Genomic DNA, 25,731 nt, shown 5'->3' with positions numbered 1-25,731 from the left:
AGAACACCCAAATGCATTTTCACCTTACTCAACTTCTAAAGATCTGTAGTCTCTTAAGAAAGCAATATTTTGAATCAATTTATACCCTTATTCTTCACTTTATTCCAAGTGTCATCTTGTGACTCAAGTGCCAAGAGACTTTATGCAAAATACTGAGTGCCATTTTGAAGGAAGGGGTTTGAGGAGGTATGGCATCTCTCAGGACCAAGCAATTTAATCCAACACCAAATGTCTGCTTCTTTTAACAACAATATACAACTTAAGGATGAAAGCATCACTTCATTTCTGAACCATGTTATGAGTGTAAAATATATCTATCATTTTCTTTGCAAGAGAAAGGGTGAAAATTGATTGTCAAACAGGATTTCCCTGAAGAACATCAATGCTTGAGGAGCTCAGAAGTTCTCCTACTAGGAAATAAAATTTACTCTCCTACCAGCTTTACCCCTACCTGCTATGTGAAACTAGTTGTTGCTTTGTGATATGATAGTGAAATGTGATTTTTTTTTTTTTTTTTAAACTGATGGGAAAGGGGATATAATTTATGGAAAAACTTGAATAGTAATAATTTATTTGGGAAAAAAAAACATTGCATTTTCATCATCTAACTTTGGCACCATATGAAAACTAATACTAAGTCATTAAGATAGAGGAAAGCTCTTTGAAGCCTAAATGGTTGATGGTGTTGGGAGAGCTGGGCATGGGGCTTTTAGAATTTAATCTCAGTCCTATTTGAATTTGTGGAAAAAGATTATTGACTCTTTAACTTTTTAAAAGTTAAACCCATCAGTTTTGGGGTTGAATCTTGTGTATATCAGTGTAATGAGCATGGAGGGGAAAATGTTTGGTCTTGAAAAATATGGTATCCCAGCTTCTCTGAGAATCTCAAAGTATCTCTGAATTAGATCTGACAAGGTATATAGCAGTCTTAAAACATCCACTGTGAGGAAAAAAAAAAAAGCAAGAGGATACCACCTGTATTACCTATTCTGAAGAGTCAGGGAGAATGAGGCATAGTGTTACTGGATCAGTATGTATTCTTTTAAATCCTATTGGTGTGTCAGCCTTTTATTCTTTGAAGTGGCTCCAACTTGTTCTTTACTGTTTTTTCCAAGTTGTATGTGGTATCTAATACGGGGTTTAAATGTGTGTTTAATGAAAAAGCTTAAACCAGGCAAGGGAAAATAATGATGATCACCATAGAATTATCTTAAAATGTGACAAGTTCTGCTTTCCACATTCACGTGGACTCATATGAGAAGAAGTGATTATGTATTTAGTTAGATATTTTACTCTTTGTATCAAATTTATGACAGCAATGATATAATGTTGGGCTCCATTTCAACTAGCAAATATACAAGTCCTTTTGATGGAAAGCTACTGTTATAACTTCTAAATCCATGGTAAAAAGTTTTGGGAGGTCTTAAGCAACCTTTCAGCTACTCTTTGCTTTGTCTGAATGCCAGAAGAAAAAGTCAGCCACACCATGAACACTCTTATTAATTTTTCATAAGAATTAGAACACTTATCTTCTTTTGCTGATAACTGCTAATTTTTATTTTAACTGTAAATACAGATATTATAAGCAGTTCTTAAGGATGCAAACTGTAAGTTCTTCTTTGCCTTTTTGTCTCCTACAGCTCTGGCCGGGGGCTATATGGAATTGATAGCATGCCAGACCTGCGTAGAAAGAAATCTTTTCCCATTGTTCGAGATGTGGTAAGTAACTCCTGATGCCGTGAAACTGTTGATTCATTTGTCAGTTGTCTAGATCTTTCTTGTAATTACTATTGTGCATGTGAATGATAGTTCAACAATTGTTTTATGGGAAAAAAAGGTAAATTGAGGGAATAGATTGAGGCCAGTAAAAGTCAATGATGCAGTTGTTATAATGTACTAGATAAGTCTGAATATCTCATTGAATATTTAGATATAACTTGTGGAAGCAAGTAATGTACATTTCGTACAATAATAAACTACTCAATTTCATGTTGAATTAGCTTACAAAGACAGCTGTTATTGAGTGCTCGGGATACCGATCAACTTGATTTATTATGATACTGAAAGATGAAGAAAGTTCCTTTTAAAAAGCAACCCTGTTTCAGTATGAATGTTTTAAAGATTTATGCATACTTCTGGTGTGAGATGAGTTATATTATTTTAGCAGTCATTTTAGACAATAATAATCTAGGCAAATAAATTTCAGAAAGGTGAAAAGAATGGCAGTTCCTTTGAGATTTATTCTGACTTCCAGTCTAAACAAGATTAAGTAGAATCTCTCTGCTCTGAAGAATTTTAAGTGCCATTCACATTTCTCTTTTTCTTTTCCTGAAGTGTAGAATTCATAATTCAATAAAATACATATTCAGTCTCTGGTGGTGGTGAGCCCCCAAACCAATTTCTCCTTGTAAAGAAAGGGAGTCAGCCAAAGTAAATTATGACTATAGTTCTCTTTAAAAGATCAGTCTTTGCCAAATTATTGCTCAATGTGTTCTCAGCTACTCTGTTCAGTTATTCTACAGTGATATACTATACTATCTGAAGGGTCACGAAGAGAAAGCACAGCAACCATTTTAGAGTAGAATTGCTTCTGAAATCAATGAAAAGTTGCAATTTATGACATAGTAGAGCCTGCATTCATTGAAACCATCTTTTTGACAGTAGCCACTCCACTGTAAGTTGTATTACACATGAGTATAATTTACAGCCACATTATGATAATTTTATGCATATTAAATAGCACTTTGCTTTATTCTTAATTGTTGGAACTGTTTACAGAAGGTATTGCTCAGAACGAGTTAAGACATCAGAATCTTATATTAACTATTCACTTTGAAAAACATAATAATTATCAAAGTGAAACAAAAAAGAAAATTCATGTTTTGAGTGGTGGAATAAAACTTTCATTTTATTATTCTAATGTGTCAATGATTACTATGTAATGATTGTTACTTTGCTGTCCAATCATTGAAGCATAACTCTTGAAGGAATTCTGCCTTTAATAAGCGGAAGTTACAGAGTTTTAAAACTCAAATTTATTCTGGAATTTAATCATTATGAACTTACAGTATAGCTCTTAACTATATGTTCCTTAACTATATACTTCTTTAAAATAGTAAATTATATTACAGTTCAGTTCTGCAGCTGTAAACCTAAAACAATTTTACCAACTTAAGAGGAACTTATTTCAGACTTAAAGTAGGTCATCTTAATCTTTGAAAAATTATTTGTATTTGAAGATATGTGCATTTTAAGCAACCTCTTGTGAGCTTTGAGCTTATATGTTGATTCCAAAATACCTCATTTAAATCAGTAACTTAATTCTCAAGTCCTTGTAAGATCTGATACATTGTAAATGATCTTTTTTATGTTTACTTATATGATGGTTTCAGAAATATAGAAATAATATTGCTAGAAATGAGTGCTAGACTCTTTTGATACTGACTGAAATAGGTATCATTTGATATCTTTATTTTTGTTGCAATAAATCTGACAAATTATTAATATTCTTTATAATTTCTTTCTTATCTCGGCTGGATTTTTCAGGCTATGGTAAGTGCTTTTATACTGATAAATGTTCTAAAATGTTCATAATAACTCTTGGGGATTTCATGAATGTCATTTTGTGCTGACCTTTTATTGGAAAATAGAAAAACTATTTTATGACTAAGAATTTAATCATGAGTGAAGTTGTATCTTATGTGAATGTCTTGTCCTGTGCATTATATATGCCAAAATTATTAGAAAAAGTTTATGTTAAAAAGTTATCTATGTATTCCAAATATCCTTTCTAACGATACAAGCAGATTGTTTAGGACCCAATCATGATGCTTCCCCTGTGGAACTGAATAGCCTTAGATACCTAGATAAAGAGAAGTTCAAAGTGTTCCCTACTTTTAAATCCTCTTGTATCAATAAACTAAATTCTTTGATCTCTCTTGTAAAAGGTGAATTTCCCAAAGCAAATAAAGACGCCGTAGGTACTATGGTGTAATTTTTTCTAATAACTAAATTAAAGACTCATGGAAATACTTTTTCCACCAACTTTGGCAGTTGTAAAGGTCCCTCCTTATTTTCCTAGTCCCTTTGCACTTCCAGTTTCTCTGCATTAGTTTTCATGCTTTCAGCATGGTATCTCAATATAAGGTTTCAAAATTATGTATATCTTAAAATTTTATCTTTGACTCCCATTTGTTTCCATAAATTCACATTTTGAAAAATCCAGTTTTCAACAGCAGCTTTACTGGTTCTCTTTCTCCTAAATCTCTGAGATAAGTTTTTTCATTAGTGCACTGGGACTCTCTTCTTTCCCTGCTTATTTTGGATTGAGTCATTAGAGAAGATAAGGCAGTCAAAATCCATCTACAGGAACTGTTCTCTTTGCTGCAGTCATGAGTTTCACTGTGGGTCATTATTAGAGTTCTAGCAGAATATGTTCTGTGTAGAAGGGAAAGACAATGAAAGGAGAAGTGATCATTCAAGTGGAGTAACAATAGAGTGAGCCTTTTGAATAACAATACAGAGAGCTTGAACAAACCTCTATTTAATGTGGAGCCAGAGAAAAGGCTCGAGTGCACTTGCTGATGTAATCGCTGTAACTTGTACTTTTAAACAAACTTGTTCTCTTTTTTGTGTGAGTTAGAGCTTTTATTTGAGGTGGGACTACAACCAGGAAGAGGAATAGCAATAGTTACAGTGAAGGTTAGAAGTACTTAATCACGATGGCCAAATAGGTGCGGTGATCTGCCCAGTCATAGGCAAAGGTAGCTAGCTCTATTTTTCTCTCTTACTATGCTTTAGTCTTTGCTTCTGTTAACGCAAGTCATCATTTCAAATGATTTGAAAACTCTAGAAAATTCCTGGTTTCATTTGATTTAAAGGTGACTTTATACTGTACAATCACTGTAATCAGGCAAATTTCTTCTTTTGATCGTTCAAGAATGTATTATTACTTAGCTTTATCATTTGATTATAAGAATGCAGGAATAATTTGTGAATCCTTGCTGCTGTTGTAAAACAGACTGCTTGGTTCATACTGTTGAAGTGAATACACCAGCTGAAAAAACTGCCCATCTCACCTGAAAGAATAATCCACTGATACTTCTTTTATCTAAGTGTCTCCACAACAAAAGCGTTTATAGAGGCTAGAACTCAATTATGGTAGTTTTAACTTAAGATTGAAGACATTCATATAAATTGCAGCTGCCACATTCTCAGTTTTTGTACGTTGTCAGAGTAATCATTAGATAAAAGCTAAATATCTGGAATATTTTACGTTAAATCTGCTATTTGCAGTCCATTTTCTTAACTCTTTTAATCATTAATAGACACATTGGATTAAATATTTTAATATTCATACATTAAATAGATAAACCATAAAGAATAATCAAACAGTATTTGTATATTTGTGGGTTTTTTAAAAATTCTACTAAATGGAAATCATAATAATATGATTACATTCCTTTATTTCACACCTGTGTGTTCCAGGAATTAAGAATTAGTTGTGGGGAAATTAAGAAATTATTGATGAACTTGTTTGTTTTTGTTGTTTTCCATGCCATTTCTGATTAACCCTAATATTCAGAATGATCTCAGAGGCTAGATGGGGCATGCTCTTGTGTCTGTGCTATGAAAACAAATGTGAAGAAAAAGTAAATGGTATTACAGTAGTGTCCAGTACTGATTGTGTAGTTAAGCTGAGTTGCCATTTCCTTTCTAAATATGTTTTCTGGGCTTAATACTGCAGTTCTGTTGAACATTTCCGGATCAGACATCAAGTTTTTTAATAGAAAAATTATGGGAAGGGGGTAAATAATTTTGGACAATAGCTTGTTTCCTTTTGAGTTTTCTTTTCTTTCTCCTTCCTGTCCTCCTTCCCCCCCCGCCCCGAGCAACAGAGTACAAATCTGTCTTTCAAAATAATAAAGTCGAGATCCCTAGAGTGATAAATTACCTGTAGTTGCTCAAAAAGAAACAGTCCTGAAATCATGCAACTTTTAAATGCTGAAAACAATTTTTTTTTTTTTCAGATTCACCTCTAGTGGGTAACTTTTACATTGCATTAAAAATACAACAGTATTTGTAAAGTGGTAACAAATATTTTGTCTTCAACTTTTTTTTTCCTGGTGATAGCAGTCTATAGATTCTTTTAATGAAAAAAATTGTGAAGGAAAAGATGATCAGGAAAACAGAAACCCTCTGTAAAAACAGAGGAATGAGTATTGCATGGCACAGCCAGCATTCATGAACAGTTGCAACACGTTAGCTTGACTGCTTCTTCCTCCCTGCTGCTTTAGCTGCTCAAAACACAGCTTTCTTTTATTTCATCATGGCAGGCGGCTCTTGTTTCACCCACACAATTTTTCATTTAACATTTAATTGTAGCTTGAGTCTAATTCTTTTTTACTTATGGTTACTACTTTTCAATGTTTTTGCTAGAATTACTTCTAATTATATTAATTTATTTATTTAAGCTGCTGAGGCAAATTTGGAGGTAATACATAAGATAGTGTAGATACAAGTTATTAGGGGTCTAAAAGGACTTGAGCACAAAGGAGACTAAGTTATTTTAAATCCTGTATCAGGGATTTGGAAAATTTATTTAAAAATTAAATAGACGTTCTGCTGTATCATCTTCTCTTTTTTTAATAAATTTGTTCATATGTTCATGATACAATAGTACCTACATAGAGGTCTTTACACTCTGCAGGTCAAATTTTTTTAAGACATGAGGTAGTATTTGAAAGTCAGTTTGAGAGGGTAAGCAAGTGTAAACTGCTGAACAAGTCTTGTGTCCTGTTAACGGAGAGTGGTGAAGGGCTTCAGGTTCCTGTTGCTCAACCTGTTCTTTTGCTGCTCTGGCAATTTGGACTTCCTTCCTGGAAGCTCCACCTGATGAGCTGCACTTACCTTTCTTCCTTGCTACTATTTAAAAACAGAAGGGCAGTAGGGGGAAAAGTTTTCTTGCTACATTCATAACCTGTCACCTTGTTTCCCATAAATGAGTCTCGCAGCATTTTTCCCTTCCTCTTTCCAAAATACTCCTCCTTGCTTCATACCATCCTTAAGAACAGACACTGTTCTGTGTTTGTTCAGTGCTTCAAACTATTGAACTATCACCAACTACAGTATTTCAGAACAGAAACATTTTATTTATGGGCTTTCTTTGAAGATGCAGTTTATTCTGACAGTGATACATAAATGGAAATAATCCTTGTGAGTTTTTTCACTAAAATCCCTGTAAATTTAATCCATAATGACTGTTAACTTTACTGGTTTATCACAAATCCCTCTAGATATCACTTTCTTCTATTATCCTTCCAACATGACAAGCACTTTATTAAGAACAGCCTAATTATCTGTTTCCTATTAGGCTTTGTTATTTTATATAGGACACTGTACTATGATTTTAGACCCATTTCTGATTAAGGAGCAGAATGGTTAAGCTACATGATTCCAGGAGTAACCCTTGGAAAAATTGGGCCTCAAGGACACATGACAGGGTCAAAATTGCTTCCCTACTTTCCTTTTTCTCACAGGAAATAGTATCTGTTTATTGACTTACACTGAATGCATGAAACTGCAGTTCTCCTGCTGGCTCCGGTACTTTGACTGATATATTGCTGGAGGACAGAACACAGTATCATTCTCTCCCCTGTATTCAAGGTTAATGTTACTATGCCCTTTGTATTCCTGCCCTGACAAATAGTCCACATTGCTCTATAGCCTGGAATGGCTAGGATTGTGTATTTTAGACCTAAAAGGATCAAAACAATTTCTAAGTATAAGGGACATGAAGATTAGAGGTCAAAACTATAAAACTAACATACAGCAGGCTAGTAAATGTAAATGGCTAGTTTCCAAGACTTTGAGAAGAAACCTATGCTTCAAGAGGGATCAGGAGATGGGTGATTTTAAAATGAATCTTTTTAAACCTAAATCTCTCTGATTATGAAAGTTGTTTCTTTTCTTCTTAATGTTCCTAATGCATTTTTGATTGACATTTCTAACTTTGATATGTGGGTCCTCTAGCATGGATAGGTTTTGTCACAAAAAGTTTGAAAAAGCAAAGCCTGGGCTCTGTTTAATCTTTCCTGTCACTTTGTCAATCTCACTTGCACACACCAATGGAATTTCCCATATTCACAGAAATAGAAGGAAAAGATGGTCACAGAGAAGCAAACAGAATTATTTACTTATTAATAAGAGTGGGGAAACTGATGGCAAATTAATGGCATAGGCTTGGTAAACTGCTGAGTGTTTAAAAGAAAAAAAAAGGGGGGTTCTTTGCATCCCGTATTAATTGTAATAGGACAGTGATGAATCAGATCAAATATTTCTGTGCCAAGGATGACTTCTTACCCTATAATTGGTTTCACAAGATTAATAATCTTCTGTCTCTCTGCAAGTTTAATTATTATCAAGGGAAACTTATTGGAAATTGAATGGGTATGTTCTCAGCAGAAAGTAAACATTTAAAATTAAAGTCTTAATATCTCTACATTAAAAAAAAAAATCCATTTAAATTATGTCAGTGTTTAAAATTATAAAATGGGAAGAAATTGGAATTGTGTCTCCATCCAAAGATTAATGACAGAGTTCCTCTGCTGATGTAAGCCTAAATTGCTTCTGACCTAATATGTATTTCACAAAAATAAGAATGTCATATGCAAAATATCATTGAAACTTTTGCTGTAATAGCTCTATAATGGTGGACCACAGAAGACCTAGTTCACAGTAAGGTGAAAATCTGTATCCTCACAACAAAGGCAACGACAGACTTATGGTTAGTGGGTGGTATAATTGATCATCCTCACACTGCTAGACTCTGAGGGCAGCAATGTATGACAAAGCAGATGCTGGATTGCGGAACAGAGATAAAGCACAAGTATACAGGCATACTTGGAATGATTTAGAATAGGGGGAAGGATGCATGAGCCCAATTTTGCAGGTAAAATACAGCAATATAGCAGTGTTAATATTTTGTACAGAGGAATAAATCTTATCTGTTTCTGTCAGGCCAAAAGGACTACTGATAGCAGAAGTGATATTCAGAGTTGAAATATTATTTGGAAGACACACAGAACTCGTTTCCCCAGGGTCTTTTCTGATCATTATACTCTCTAATTAATTCTCAAGGACCCATTTAAATTACAGGGATATTGCAGTAAGGAAAATAAGATTTCTTTGTTTATTGCATGTTAAAAATACTTTGAGTGCCTTTGTATGTACTATACTAGAACAAATGAGATTTTCTTTACAACCAAGGATGTAGTCTTCAGAACTGGGAGGTGTTCACATACCCTTAACATCATGTGGCCAAAAGAGGACAGATTGAGACAGAGTTCCAGCATTTCTTCTCCCTGCAAGAACCAGAGTATTTCTCCATAGAGTTATTCATAGTATTAAATGAACATTGTCTTTAAGGAAAAAATTACTTTTAGGTTCGCCAAAGACTTTTTATTTAAGACAAGTAGCATTTTATATACATATACACAGTTTAAAAATGCTCAGTGAGTTATGAAAAATCATCCAGACTGACAACTTGAACCGTAAGACTATTGCAAAATGATCTCCCATGTTGCTGCAGGCACAGACAGCTTCCAAATTAGGGCAGGATGCCTATCTTTGTACCACATTAATTTGGTTGGCAAAGCGGAAAAACAGTGACAGCCTGTGGTTTAAAAAAACTCAGTCATAAACCTCTGAAGAACAGGTTTTATATTAGAAATGGCAGCTCAGCTAGGCCCTGCTGAAAGAAACAGTAATGATGGTGGAAAGTGTGCTTGCATTATGTACCGAAACCTGAAAAGTCGTGTGCTGCAAACATTAACTAAAAGTTTTTGTAACTCCTACAGTTTTGCTTAAATCCAATAGCATAATCAAGTACAACTCGCCTTCCATTAGATTCAACAATTGGAGTTACTAGTATAATTTTTAACAGTTTTGCATTTGCTTTAAACAGACACTTGCAGCTCGAAAATCTGGTATTTCCATGGCCATGCTCACCCGGACCTCCATAAACAATGATGAAATGGTAAGTGTTTTCAATGGCAGGTTTAAGTCATTTAAATAATAGAGAAATTTTTGTTCAAAGCTCTTTAGAAATTATTTCAGCCTTAGATACTCCAAACTGGATAAAACTGAGTGTATAAGCATTCTGTTTATTTTGTAGGAAGTTTCAGGGATCTTGAGCAGAATTTGCTGCCTGATCCACAGTGACAAGACCAGGTTTGCTTCTGCTGACTGACATCCATGACAGTCAGAAGAGAATAAGCAAGAAACCTTTGCTTTACAAAGTAGTTACTTGGGGAAACCTTTTATTTTAAATTATCCAGCTGCACCATGCTTTACCTACAGTCTTTCAGCATCTGTCTCTCTTGATCACACCATGAGTACAATAAGAATAACAGGACTCTGCAGGAAGGTTTCTGTGTGATTATTATTTTTTTCCTAGTCCTTACGGGTGGCTGGGACATTATTTGATTTTGTAAATGTAACTCCTGCTAATAACACATGTGATTCTAGATGAAGAAATATTTAATTTGTACAAGAAGCGACCAGGAAAATCTTTTGAAAAATCGTATTCTCATAGCTAGTAAAGCCTGTGTGTTGTGGTTTTCCATTATTGATTCACTTACATTTTGCAAAAGAAATTTATTTTAAACAAAAGCACAACAGGTGCCGTTTCTTCAGGAATACTTAAAGTATGATGCAAGCAGACTTACATGGCTGAACTAAGCAAAAGGACTAATTTGAAGGAATAAAAGCCCCTTTTGTGTTCCTTAAATTGCTAGTGCAAACATAGCCTTCTAGAATATATCCTACATGGAAAAAAAAATGAAGTGTTGAATTTCTCTTACACTGTTGTTAAGCTCCATAATAGAAGAATGGAAGAGCAGAGTATGTTGACTGATATTCTGGGAACTGAAACCCATAGCACAAGTGTACACACATCCGTCACTGTTCTCTGATTTATTGTGAATTTCTATGCTTATATGGTAATCATAAAGCAACAATTTAGTAGCGCTCAGGGATGGATTGATGAGGTAGGAAGCAGCTGGTGTTTGAAATGATCTTTCAGTAGGAGCAGTAGTTATTTTGTTCTGCTACCTCAAAATAGCAACAAAGGTTGATAGAATGGAGGAGAACTATGGAATCTTAAAAAGAAGTTAAAGGCTGAGGGAAAATTATAGAGAACAAACTTATGCCATGCAATTGGTGCAAAATAAAGACTTTTTCCATCTATGTTATAGCTTCTACAAAAATATCTAAGTTCAGTAAAAGACTCTAAGGTACTCCATATGTTTTACTAGAAGATGTCTACTGAACAAACAAATAAAACCATTTATAAGTATTACTACCTCTTATGACAATAAATACAGGTTCAACTATTCGTTTACATGCCTCCCCTCATGCAAAAGCTACCAGGCTGTGACTTTGGAGGGCTAAAGGTGCAAGTTTTGGAGATAATATTAATTGCCAACAAATGCAGGACAAGAAAGAATAATTTAGACTGCACTTATAGATTCTGACTTAAGTGGTACTGTTCAGGAGGAAAAAAGAAGACAGCAAATCCCAGTGGACAGCTCAATGCAAACAGTTCTCCAATGCTTGCTGTCAATCAGGAGAAACTAATGAGCTATAGTTCAGGAGAAATGGAAAGGGAAAGATAAGTTGAATGTATTTTTATGCCATTGTACTCTTTGGCCTCCATTTGAACCAGGCCATATGAAAAATTGTGTACCAGAAATAGATATTTCTTAAGAAATCTTTAAATGAAAACATAAGTCCAAAGGCAGACAACAAATATTTAGATACATAAAAGTCATTTGATGAGAAAATGTAAAAAGCTAATTCACAGAAGAGGTGAGTAAGAGAAGCCTGTCTTATGCCAGCCATCACTAAACATACTAAAGGGAAATGGGTACTCTTTTGAGGATAAGTATAATGGTACAGCCAGTAAAACCACTTGCAAGATATTTAAAACAAGTGAAAGGTAATACTTTTCTACTTGGTCTGTAAGTAGCCAGCCCTGAGGCATCATCAAAACTGAGTAGAGCAAGATTTGAAAACAAAAAGAACAGATATTTTCAGGCATAAAAGAATTCTCCAGATACCCTCCACAAAACCGGATAAAGAAGTGCAGTCACCGATGAGAGTTAAGGAAGAAAATCCCCTTTGGGCAAGTTATTCCTCTGATTAAGGCTTTTCTGGTTTTTACTCTCCCTCAACTTTTTCTGGAGGGAATATTAGTGACTCTGATGGAAGCAGGTTATTTGGCTGATCAGATTCAGTATGGAAATTCTTTGAACTAATGCCTTTTATTAAAAATTAGATGCCACTTGCTCCAAAAATTAAAACCTGAGGTTAAATGCTTTGAGCTTTGCCACCCAACATTGTTATCCTTCTGGTATAACACATTCATGACACAGTGAGTTTGTATGTTCCCAGGCACTGATCCAAAGACATTTTAAGCACTGTCAAAGTATTAACTTCAGTGACACTTAAACATACGCTTTCAGCATTCCTTTAATTGCTTTGCTGAACAAAGAGAGCTGCAAGTTTGTGAAAATAATACATAGATGACATTGAAAAAGTATCTCATGTAGCATATGACAGAAATAAACTTCACTTTGAAGGATAAGCAGGTAACTAAATAATCCTCCTATATATTAACAGTGCTAAATGTTGCCATGCCCAGAGCTCAGTGAATGCATATAATAGATACATTTAAACAGAGAAGAGTATTGGGAATGAAAGCCTCTAGACAGTGAGATAAATAAAATTCTCCTTTACGATTGTAGTTTGCTTTATTAACAACAGGGGAAAGATCATGTTCAGCAGCAAAACAATCTACAAATTATGTCTTTCAGCTGAAAACTTCATTTACCCTCAGATGTTTATTTCAAGGCCTGTTGAGCTGTGCCATTTCATTACCTACTGCCATTTCAGAAATAGATAAGTTACTGGCAAAATTCTAAAATGATTTATACTGTGAAAAAATAGTGAAGCTGAACAGGGTGAAAGGGCAAGATTTGTACTCATCCTACTAGAGTTCAGGAGTGCGAGAGTGTAATCTGCGAAGGAATCTTCAGAGACCTGGTGGTTTCTGAGAAACATGATTCCTCAACAAGCTGCATAAATTCACTTTAGGTTGTTTTTGAAGTTTTCTTTCTGATCCCTGTAGCTGGTAAGCTGTGACATGGGAGGCAGAGGATGGAGAAATGCACAAAGATGAAGTTTGCCAAGTTAGGTGGCCATGACTAGCCCAGTCCCTCTTAGGGTCTGCCAAACCAAGGTCTGCGGACCTTTGCTTGCTTTCAGGCGAGTTACTAGATGGCTGATTGTCATGGATAGATTAAGAAAGCACCCTGGAGAGCAATTCAATATTTGTTTTAGGCGTTCCTGCTACATCACCTTCTTTTCTTAGTTCAGTTCTACAGTGTTCTCAGAGGTGCTAGGTTCAAATGTCCATGAACTATCTGACTACATTTGTTTGGCCAGGCTTCACAGGATAGATGTTGGGTTTAGCATGTAACTATGAACTTCAATAAAAGCTATTGCAGGCTAAGCTGCTTAGTATTTTTTTGTGTTATTTGTAGTGCTTGAACCTATGAACGAGTAGATTTGTGGCTACATGGTAATGGTTTTCCTGTGATAGCAAAAGTCCTTTAATTGGTGGCTCTGTGCAACAGTATTCAGATATGCACACAAAAAATATTTTATTTTTATCAGACTATTTATTATTAGCAGAATAGCTCACATGTTTGAGTGGAGATGCAGATATGTAAAATCAAGAGCATGTCAGCGTGCTGTTAGAGAGGCTAGTATCTTGCATTGGGCATATACTTACCACAGCTGAATGTTAAAATTAACTGAATAAGTTAGCCTTGCTTTCTGTGCTGTCAGAACTGTGGCAGCGATGTTAAAGCTCATATGGACAAACCACACAAATTCCAAAATGTTGTTCCCCAGTTTGCTACAGCTACATAGCCAGCATTACAGCTATCTTGCATTATATGCACACAAGATGAAGAGATGGCAGGACAGACAGACTTTCAGAAATATCCCACTTCCCACTGTGCTACCTCTTTTAGTATGGTTTCTTCTTTCTAAAGGAAAAAACTTACTCATTTGTAAGGGAAAAGGTCTAGAGCTAGTCCAAGAAATGGGTGTGGATTTTTGAGAGTATGGAACATTCTTTTTTATAGGTAAAAATCATCTTGGTGCTTAAAAAGAAAGTAGTGAGTATGCTATTACAGGAATACAGACAAAATGGAACCATAAAATTGGCCCGCTTTTATTTGTTGAGGAGATTATATAGACACTAAGTATTAAAGGATAGCACTGTATATAATCAAAGTACATTTTGTGCAGTGTGTCTAAGTTCCTGTAGGAAGTATTTAAATATTCAGAAGTAACGTGTTAGGTAGTTACTTAAAATGCATCAGTGAATGTAATACTAATGAATTTTTTACTTCTGCTTCAAAATATAAAAAATACATAGGACTCTGTTAATTGACTGACCTGATTCCAACTTAACTCTCCTGTTTCTGTTATCAGTCAAAACAGTCATCCAGGGTTCTTTTGTCTTCAAAGTGCAAGGCAAAATGAGTAAATCAGTATTTTGCAAATTAGTTCATACTTCTATGTATATTCAGATATTTTGTAACATTGTAAGTGTAATGATGTATACTTTAGCTCCAGTTCGCTTGTATTAAACAATACTTCAGCCAAAGTCTTGATAATTTTTTTTTCTTACCCAACAGAAAATACATGTCTTCAAGAAGACATTGCAGGCTTTGATCTATCCAATATCATCAACTACACCTCATAACTTTGAAGTTTGGACAGCTACAACTCCCACATACTGTTATGAATGCGAAGGTCTACTTTGGGGCATAGCCAGACAAGGCATGAGATGCAGCGAGTGCGGTGTCAAGTGCCATGAGAAGTGCCAAGACCTCCTAAATGCTGACTGTTTGCAGAGTGAGTATTTCCTGACAGCTAAAACTTTGCAGTACTTCACACCTTTTGATTTTGTGTGTACAATAGGTATTTCTTGAAATGAAGGGCCAGATCATCAAAAATCAGTGAAGGCATGTTGATGTTCATTGGCTGAGGAGCTAGCCAGAAACTTTATGAAATACCTACTGTTAATTTTGCTTTTGTCCTTGGAACTTGCCAAACGTTGCTGGTCAGTTACAAAATAATGTTTGGTAGCATCAGTATATTATTTGCTTTCCACTGCCTATGGCAACACCCAGAGCAATTTGTTACATGATGTAAACCCTCTTTGTTTTATTTAACTCAGAACACAAGAAATGTCAAAGCAAAGATTAAAAAAATATTCCTAATACTTATTGTATTCATATTAATATGCTGTAGAATAGACAAGAATATGAAACAGTAAATAGGATCTTGTCCCTTCAAAATACCAAACCATGTATGTGTAAGGGGAAAAAAAAAATCAGTCAGGAAGTCCTTTGGGACTAGAATTACGGTGAAACAATCTTTTTCTTTGCTTTTTCATTGACCAAATTGATTCCAGCTACCATGCATTCTCCTCCAAAAATGTCTTAGGTGCATTTAAACCATACTTAAATTACAACACAATTACTACACAAGATTCTAAACAATAAAAAAAATCAAGACCTGCAAACTTTCTGATATTCTGATTTTGGAATGGAAGGGGCTTTTACAACTCTGAACAATTCCACATTGTTCACTGTTGATATGTTCCTGAGGGTTTACCTAGCTTTTACATTTAGGAAAAGTACATAGATATTCCAGTCAGGTCTTCCTTTATTCCCACTGTGTTCTCTATGTCACAAGGGATGGATTCTCAAGATTCATTCATTGTTCAGGAACTAATCACAATTTCCCAGAGCAACTGACCCCACGGAGCATAAATCAATGACAAATTTCTGAATGAAACTGCTTAACTGTGCTTAATTGTGATTCTACACTATGGTTGAAACTGGGCTGCGTTCGACAGCTAAGCTTTTGACATAGTTTCACAAGTGAGAAAAGAATGTTTGCTTTGAAAATCAAATATTATAGAAGTATATTGTGCAGCATTAATATGATTGGTGGTGAGTTTTCAAAAGTGTATAAAGTAACAAAGATACTCATGAATAGCTTTTTCAATAAGTGCAAATAACGTCTGTTACCTGGACAGTAACAAAAGAAGGTATGCTTTCATAATGTCCGTTCCTGTTCACTCTTACTGACCAATTGTCCCACTTCATTCTAGTTACATTTTAAGACTAGCTAAAAATAATTGCACATCAGCCCATTGATCTCTCTGTTTTAGGTAGTCATTTGACACCCTAGTTCTGCTGGGAGTCACATGGCTTGTATTACCTGGACTTAGAGGCATGAAAATGAGTTAAAGAATGATGACCTTGTGCTGGCAACAGGATATGAGCAAGTCACTTGCCAACTAACTGCTCATTAAGTTGATGGAGGAAGTCGGAAGTAGAAATAGCTTTCCTAAATTTAATCTCTCCCTTTATGCACATCTTATTTAGCACTATTTATGTACAGGAGGAAAAAAACATGGAGGAGGGGCACTGAATTGATTCTGATATTCCCAAAATGGAATGTGGGATTCATCTTGTAGGAGGGCCTCGCAACGAATCTGTATGGATCGCAGTGGATCTAATTGAAGCTTACTCTCTGCACATTCTTCAAGGAATTGGGCTATTGCTGGATTTGGAGCTACTCCAAATCTGCTGCTCCCTGAAAATGCTGATTGTATTCTGTGGCAAAGAGATAACTATCAACCGTTCTACACAGGATTGTGGGAATTCCCCTGTCATAATTACATACATAAGGGTCTAAAAATAAAGCATAGCTGAAACTTTCTCCATCAGAAGGGGACATTTTCTTTCTGAGGATTTAACAGAATAGCATATCATGTTCTAACCCATTGTTTCAGAAATATTTTTAGTTTAAGAAATCGAGATTAATTGACTCCATAAGTGAGGCACATACAAGACATCTTATTTTAAGAGTAGTGTAATGAAGTATTGCAAAGATCCAATGTTTATGAGCATCGTAACTGTGGCTTTCTGTTTGGAGGAACCTTTCTGTTGCTGTTAGCTGGGTTCTTCTTGTCTCACCAAACATCTGTGAAAACCCTTCTCTATTCCGCCAGGCTTCCCAACCTAGTTACTGCATGCCATTCGGTCCCTTTTTGAATTACATTAGAGGGATTTGGGAGGTTTTTTGTATTAGTTTGATATGGCAAGGGCATTTATTTCTGTCTCATGGATCATCTGTCCTGTAGTGCACTCTGTTAAGTACAGCACAACATAGATCAATGGTGCATTCTAAAGAGATACTTCACATCCAATCACCCCTGATTTTAAGAATATTTAGACCTGACCTTTAGGGTTTTGATTCATTTTTATCAGAGAGAACAGCAGTATCAGTCCCTTAGGGTAGCAGGGCCTTGTTAACTTCCTGTGCAATATAAGTTACAATATTGTCTTAATTAGCCTGATCGATACTGCATTAAAAGTGCTGTTGATAGACTGTCACCGATAGAGGATGTAAAAATAGCTGCAATAAATAATTTAGTATAAACAGAAGGCTATGCTGATTTTTCAGTAAAACTTTAAGGAAGTTGCATTTTAACGCATACTACAATTTTATCTGTATTGTCTCAGAAATCAGCAAGGTTTTCAACAGGAATACGTTATTGCCATTCAGATTGTGTCCGTGGTTTATCTTTTGGTTATGATGTTGTATCTGTACTTTTAAGGAAGGGCAGAAAATAAGAGAAAATGAAAAATGTTGCTTTCCTGCATCCTGCAAGAACCACTTGTCACGCTTTCCAGGCAGCTCACCAGTCATCTCTCTTGTGATAAAATCACTAGAGAATTCTTTAGCTGGTATTTGGTTTCATGGTAACATTTAATTCTTTTTCTACTAATTCCTAATTTTTCAGTGTGAAAAATCCTTAATCACTAGAACTTTGGTCTTCCCCATTCAAAAAAATTAGCTACACAGACTAAGAGATTTTCGGGATTTCTCAAGATTTAGTAGCCGTGGAAAACACCTTGAAGAAGCCATATAATTCAGTCTTTTGACAATCTGGAATCACTGGTGTCTGGTATCTCATCCCACACTTTTCTAATCTTACGACATTATGCCTTCCTACTTTACTATATGTATCTCTCTTTCTTTTTCATCCTCCAGTGTACTAAAAAACATTCAGATACAATGAAAACAGTAAAGAAAACAAAGCATAAAATATTTGTTCTGTAAGAATTCACTGAGATGAATTTTTTTTTTTTTAACCCAGTAAAAGCTGTAGTGGTTTTGATGTCCCAGACAAATCAGCAAATCACCTATTTCCTTTGTTTTCCAGACTTATTTTATAGTATAGACCTGACATACCACTGCAGGTTAATGCAGTCTAGAAGTTATTCTCACACAGATAATATCCTATGATCTCTTCTACCATCCTCATATAATTACTTACTTCGCCTCCCTTTTCCCCCCCCTCTTTCCCCCCCACCCCTTCCCCACTCCTCCCTTTCCCCCCCTGTTCCAGGAAGGAATTAAAAACTTTCCATGAGTGCAGGCAGCATCAGCAGATACTGAGATGTATCTGCAAGCAGTCAAGAAAGCATCTGAAGCTGCTATGCCTATTTCTTTCTACTGTTCATTAGATTTCCACTGAGGGAGAGCATAGCAGGAGTCTAGATTAATCTCCTTACTGTCAAACTAAAAATTATCTGAAAAATTAGGTGGAAACATTACCTGGTTTAAATACTGTTTCTATTAATTTGGGGGGTTTTGTCCTAATGAACCAAGTATGGTTTCTTGTACCATCCTACTCCAAAAGGAGAGAGAGAAAGGAATGAAAATATTACTATATCATGCTGATTCAGAAAAAAACCTAAGAAATTATTTGAAGAATGATTCACATATGCATTATTGAAGTTTAGCTAGTAACAGAGGCAAAAGGCAGAGCAGACAGACCCAGATACTGAACACTTCTGCACACCTTTCTGGAAGAATCAGTATGCCTGATTATGTATGGAAAGTTACTTACATGTTTGGATGTTTTCGCAGTGCTGATCAGTACTGAATAGTACTGACTCAATATATATTTCTAGGTATAATGCATATGTGATTGAAGTTGAATATTAACCTGTCATGTTAAACTAAATCAATTGATAATTTTAGGTATCACAAAGAATAAATATAAGAGGCTTGATATTATCCAGATGAATCACCTATCTCCTTTGAGTAGTGCAGTACCAAGAATTGGCTGGAGACTCTAGAGGAGAAAAAGAACTAAGGTAGCAACTTTTTAATAAAAATTGACCTTTTCTCTCATTTCAGGAGCTGCTGAGAAAAGTTCCAAGCATGGTGCAGAAGATAAAACACAGAATATTATTAGTGCTATGAAGGAAAGAATGAAGATTAGAGAGAAAAATAGGCCAGAGGTGTTTGAAGTGATCCAGGAAATGTTTAGTATTTCCAAAGAAGATTTTGTACAATATACAAAAGCAGCAAAACAAAGTGTTTTGGATGGAACATCCAAATGGTCGGCAAAAATAACCATCACAGGTAAATTTTCTTCTGAACTGTTTGCTCTAAGAGCTCTTTCTTTTCTAGTCCCCTGGTTCGCGAATAAGATTTATTATAATTAGAGCTGGAACTGTGTGTTCAATTGTGTACTTGATGCATCTATAAATGGTTGAATTTAGAGCATGCTAACTGGAAGAGTTTTAAGTTACAGTTGTTGGCAAAACTACTTTATATTCCACTGCTCTAGGAAGGAAGATAAGTAAATGGTCTTGTTGTGCTAGTGCTGAACTTTTTGCCACCAGTTGCAAGAGTTAAAGTTCACAATTGTCTTTATGGGTTTTAATGACTGTAATGCTAAAAACACTGCAGCTTGCAATTCCAGACCCCATTGGTTTGAAACTCATCATCCATTCTTTTTGCTTGACTAAGGGTGTGTTCCAGTCTAGTGACGCTGAGCCAGGGAAACCTGCGCACCTGCAACATACTCAAGATTGCTTCCAACTGCATTAAGCTGGTTGCTCACAAAGATTTTCAGATCCTCTGACTTTGACATTTCAGTTTTTGAATTTAAACCTCAGCACAGAAAATCTAAATAAAAGCTCAGCTGACTACACAGGTCAACCTGACTTTATGTGATATTGGATTAGAGACAAATAGAGATTAAACTGAAAGACCAAAGAATTGAAAGGCAATGATGTGAAACATTAAAGGACTTTGGTTAGATTTCACATCTAAATTAGCCTCAATTTCATTTTAATGTCATGAAAAATAATAAGCCCTCTTCTGATAGCAAAAGTAAATTAAATATTTTCTCTTTCTCCAGGGTTTGCATTATTCCTTTAGGGGCGATAAGGAGATAAACTTTAGGAACTTATTTTTAGCTCTTACGAGTCAGTTTCGATAAAAATGAGTGAAACAAAAGCTATATTTTTAAAATAAACAGTAGTGTATACTTAAGTAATGCACACATTTTTCTCACTACTTAACAGCAGCTTGCATAAAAGGTATGTTTAAGTCAGTTCTTGGTGCCTGATGTTTCACACCTGTAGATATGCTAATTTTCCTAACGTATTTTACAAGATATTTTCCATATGTCCTCTGTAAGATCAAACACAGGCACACTTAAAAAAATACAGGAGTCTCCTTTAGTACTCTTTTCTTTATGAAATAAGTGACTAGGATACCTTGAACAGCTAGATGACATTATTTCAGCAAGTTACTCAGTAAATGTGGAAATGTTTTCAGACTATCTGCTGGCTAAACATCACTTTACCAGTGTTGGTACAAAACTCAGTTATATTGCTGAATGGCTTGGGTCTTCTCTTTTAGAAGTAAAACTCATACTGACTTGAGTTCTACAGAATCATGACCTAATAAATGAATCATAGAATAATTTAGGACGTGATGTTGGAAGGGATTTCTACAGTATATTCAAACCTTCTGCTAAAAGCAGGGCTAACTTCAAAGTTAGATTAGTTTGCTCAGGATTTTGTCCAGACTAGATTTGAAACTCTTCAAGGATGGAGAATTCCACATTCTCCCTGGAAAACCTGTCCTGCTTACTGGACAAGCTGTTTCAGTTATTAACTACTCACATTGTAAAACTCTCTTCCTTATATCCAGCTGGGATTTCTCTTGCTGCAGCTTGCAGCTGTTGCATCTTCTTATTTCACTGTGTGCCTTTGAGAAGAGTCCAGCTTCACAGAATCATAGGATAGTTTGGGTTGGAAGGCACCTTTAAAGGTCATCTAGTCCAACCCCCCTACAATGAGCTGGGACACCCTCAACTAGATGGTCTCGTCCGGGAGCTCATCGTCTCTGTGACTGCTCTTTAGGTAGTTGAGGACTGCAGCTTGATCTCCTCTTAGCCTTCCTCTTCTTCAGGATAAGCAAACCCAACACCCTTCGCCCTTTCTCATATGTCATGTGCCTCAATCCCATGTCATGTGCCTCAAGCCAAATTGGCAACCCTCTGTGGACTTTCTCCAGTTTGTCAGTCCCTTTTACTGGGGAACTTCAAAGTGCAGAAACAATATTTCATCTGGGTGTGGCCTCACAGGTGTCAAATAGATGCAAGTAAACACTTCCTTCAGTTTGCTGACTGTACCCTGAAGAGCGAATGCAAGATTCTTCATGAGAGAATTCCCACACCAAGTGAAGAAACTTAGGGGCAAACCATTTAAAAAAAAAAAAAAAAAAAAAAAATCAAAAACTTCAGAATTTTGCTCTCCATTTACCCTTTACCCCAAACTTCCCAAGCCAGGTTGCAAGGTATTTGCTGCAGTCGAATAGGTACTGTGAAGTCATTTTTCTTTACAGTCCTTACAATACTTAGTAATGAGATGGGGAGTGACCATGAAAATCCTCTGTACTGCACAGAGGTTTGCTGGTTATCTCCTGGCAAAGTGTTAAAAGAGTTGTCAAACTTAAAGATGAGTAATACATTTTTCTCTTACAAAAAGACAAGTGTTTCAAATTTGCTGACTTTTTCTGTAATGACAGGTGGCTGTCAGTAGTATGCTACCTAGCAGATATTTTTGAAAAAAAACCCCACATTTAAACTGTCCTTTCAAGGTAAAGGTGATGTTTTAACAATGAGTGAGAAAGTAACTGCTTTTCAAAAGAAACTCGTGCTATGATGAGAGCATTATGAAAACGGATGTTTGGAAATGTTTCCATCGTTATGTGATTTTGCTGCCAAAAACAATGTGTCACCTACAAAAATGTAATCTGTGCACTTAAAAAACTTGGAAATGGAATTTTATACCTTGTTTGAAAATCTCCCAAATGAGGAGTTCCAGTGGGTTTTGAACCCATTTGTTAAAAATATAAAAATGCAACACTTTCCAATTAGTTGGAAAGAACAACTGGTTGACATCAGGCAAGATGGAAATTTACCAGCTGAATTTCAACAAAAACCTTTGCATAATTGGTAGATGGGACTGAAAAATTAGTGTAGTGATTTACTAAGTGCAGCCAATGATGCACTTCTTCCATTTGGATCTACGTATCTTTGTGAGGTTATCTACCCCAGCCATTAAAACTGAGTACAAAAATAAATTGGACTTAGACTCAGATCTTCAAATCACTGTATCACAAAGTGTTAAAACAATATTTTCAAAAATAATGAGGCATATTCAATCACATACTCTCACTAAAAATGTTATTATTAGTAATATTTTTTTGAGAGCCTAAAGGTTTTTGTGACATTAATAAAATTTTTAAAAATATTTTTAAAATATTGATTATTTCATCTTTATCTTATATTTTTTTTAATTTCTGGTTTTGTGTATGTTTTATAATGTACATAATGTATTAGTACAGTGGTACATGTATATAATTTGTAAATAAATAAATGTATTTGGGTTGCATGCTGAAAAAATTTTACTATAGTACTTTTAGATCCCATAGCAATTTTTTTTATATATCGGGGAAGGGTCATTGAGAGACGGAAGTGCCATTTCCATTGCTGAAATGTAAATCTGGCATTCAGGAGCAGAAGGAGAAAAGATTTGTCAAATGGACCACGAATTAATTAGTCTGTGCAGAAAACAAATGACAAAGTCATAACCATGCCCCTCATGTTTAGTTTCATGATCCACAGTGCAGATTTTTGAAAATTGGAGGTTTTATTTTGGAAATATTTTGGAAATGATTATTTAATTATTTATTTGGGGGGCGAAATGGAAATTTTAGGGAACTATTAGCCTGAAGCCAAGTTATACAACAATATTATATTACTTGCCATGCTGATGAAACCAGAGTTCGAGAAGAGAATCTGAATTATGATGCATGACAAGAAAAGTGTTTGGTTTGTGCTCTGTAGTGAATCTTTAAATTTATTACTCTATTAAACAGTATTTGTAAATTATATACAGTCCAGAAGCGTAGTTGCTGTTGTCACGGTCTCATTTATTTCTTGGCAATGAAGGCTATGAGGGCTAAAGCACATTTCTCTCCTTTTGCTGCAGTTCTTTGTGCTCAGGGCTTACAGGCTAAGGACAAAACTGGCTCAAGTGACCCATATGTTACTGTGCAAGTTGGCAAAACCAAGCGGAGAACAAAGACTATTTTTGGAAACTTGAATCCAATATGGGATGAAAAATTCTATTTGTAAGTATAGAAGATACTTTTTCTTGCTTTTTTAATTTACATTTAGCTAGTATAATGCTACCAAGTGGAATAATTACTTTATTTGAAAATACTTGTTGTCTGTTCATAGCATTAATAGATTAGCAAGTTCTGAATGGAGAGAGCATAGAAGTTTATTGTGACTTTATCATGTAATAGTCAAACAGCTCATAATATGTCTTTTGGGGGATCTATTGGTGGTGTCTATGTATCCTAATTTTTTAGGGAACCGAAATAACAGTTTTCAGACTTTGACCTTACATACCAAATGTTGGCATTATAAATGCCTTCCTATATCTCAGATACTGACCATGCAAGTCAAATGTGTTTATATTCAACGTTACAATTCTCCTACATGAAACTGGGGAATTTGGTAGTAACTGGTATGCTTCAGGCTCTGGGCTGGGATGTTTGGAATGTCTACCCTTTCCAAGACTGAGTGTTGTCCAGAAGTTTGATGTGGAGAGTATGGTACGATCCTCCCGTCTCCTTTCTTTGGCCACAGCCTCTGAACTGAATATGGGAGAGTTTGTTGTCAGCATATCACAGAAGTTCAACTCTGACTGCAAAGTAGATGTTTCAGTCTGTACTATGTTGACTCAGGTTTGAGTATGATTTCATGCCAGTTCTAGTTCTGGCAATGTTCCTAGAACTTCTTTCAGAAAGACATGTTACAGTACAGGAAATTCCAATTCACAGGTACTATACTGTTCCTTTCCTGAAAATATTGCCTTAGGATACAACACGTTCCTGACTGAGAATGTGGCCAATCTGATAATAGTATCAATTTGCTCAGTGTTATTCCTCTACATGTAGCAAAAGTATTTCAGCATTTATTCTTTTCTCAGCTTGATTACTATGTGCCGCAGTATATGATGTGTGCTTAACTACTATTGTTAAAGTCAATTAAGGATTCTGAAAGGTTAATACAAACCCTAGATTTTCTTTGGAAAATTTTAAGTGAAAGAGAACTGTTTATTTAGGCAGATTTTTTAAATTGTTCAGAAGTGTTCCGGTCTACCCTGAAAGCACCTACCACGGTATTATCATATGAAGTTAGCAGGTATTTTATGGAAGCTGTGTGAAAACACTAGTACAGTAAATTATGAAAAGAAGAAATTATAATAATAAAAAGGATATACAATTTCAGTGTTAAATACAACAGTTTTATCTGCATTTTTACTGAGAATATATGCAAACTGTTGACACATTATAATAGTCTAACCTTTTGGTACTACATTATAAAAGTCTAATATATTTATGCCTAATAGTGCTATTCAAAACTGGATGTTAATTTGATACAACTTGATGAAACCCTGTATCAGTGATGATAAAAATGATGTGTCATTTTTATAAGCAACCCTGAATTTACAAAGCAGCAGCAGAACAGCTCAGGGTCCTGCAGACTGCCCAGTCAAGATTCAGAATCTCTAGTTAGTCATTATGTGCAACAGACAATTTCAAAGTAACCACTCACCACAATGTAAAATAATTGTCTTCAGGTCATAACATTGTTTAGTTTCTTCTTATATTCCTTTTCTCCTATAAAGAAGACATCAGTTGTCATTATTCCTATCTACGTAAACCATGGAAACAATTTATGTTAGGGTTCAGGCAGTTGAAATAGAGCTCTGTTTTCTTCAAGAAGGTGCAGTGTCCTAACACGAGAGGTTACCTTCTTATCATGTAGCTATTTTCTCTTTCCTGTTTTTGACTAAAATCTGCTACCTGTTGTTGAGGAGATTATCATTTCACCAGTGAGTTTGAAAGAGGTATGACCCAAGATACCACTTCTATTTGTCTGCAAAAGGTACTAGATAATCCAACTATATTAAACAATGCATGCCCATTCCTTTCACAGGTTCAAAGGCCAATACTAGAAATGAATAGTTAATTCAGAGAAAACACACACTCAGAAAGTTTTTACAGGCTTCCCCTGCACAGATCATGTTTTCTTTTTGAGTTATTTGTGTTACTCCAGTAACAGTTGAAGTGTCATACCTCATTGAATGACCAAAGGAGATTGCCAAGCCACTCTCCATCATT

General features: G+C 35.3%; 1 protein-coding gene across 1 annotated transcript in view; it reads left to right on the top strand.

The window, feature by feature from the left end:
* LOC104070574 (protein unc-13 homolog C-like) overlaps positions 1–23,667 on the top strand; it is a gene marked incomplete at its 3' end in the record, with an annotated part of 59,894 nt that extends 36,227 nt beyond the window's left edge. Inside the window, exons 4-9 of the mRNA XM_009576036.1 lie at positions 1,641–1,719; positions 3,547–3,552; positions 9,965–10,036; positions 14,772–14,991; positions 19,366–19,593; positions 23,526–23,667. Of these exons, the coding sequence (XP_009574331.1) occupies positions 1,641–1,719; positions 3,547–3,552; positions 9,965–10,036; positions 14,772–14,991; positions 19,366–19,593; positions 23,526–23,667 (747 nt within the window). The remainder of the gene's footprint in view (positions 1–1,640; positions 1,720–3,546; positions 3,553–9,964; positions 10,037–14,771; positions 14,992–19,365; positions 19,594–23,525) is intronic.
* Between the last annotated feature and the right edge of the window lie 2,064 nt (positions 23,668–25,731).

Source organism: Fulmarus glacialis, unplaced genomic scaffold (assembly GCF_000690835.1).
Source record: "Fulmarus glacialis isolate BGI_N327 unplaced genomic scaffold, ASM69083v1 scaffold3834, whole genome shotgun sequence".
Taxonomy (NCBI): Eukaryota; Metazoa; Chordata; class Aves; order Procellariiformes; family Procellariidae; genus Fulmarus; species Fulmarus glacialis.
This window is presented reverse-complemented; position numbering and strand designations above follow the sequence as displayed.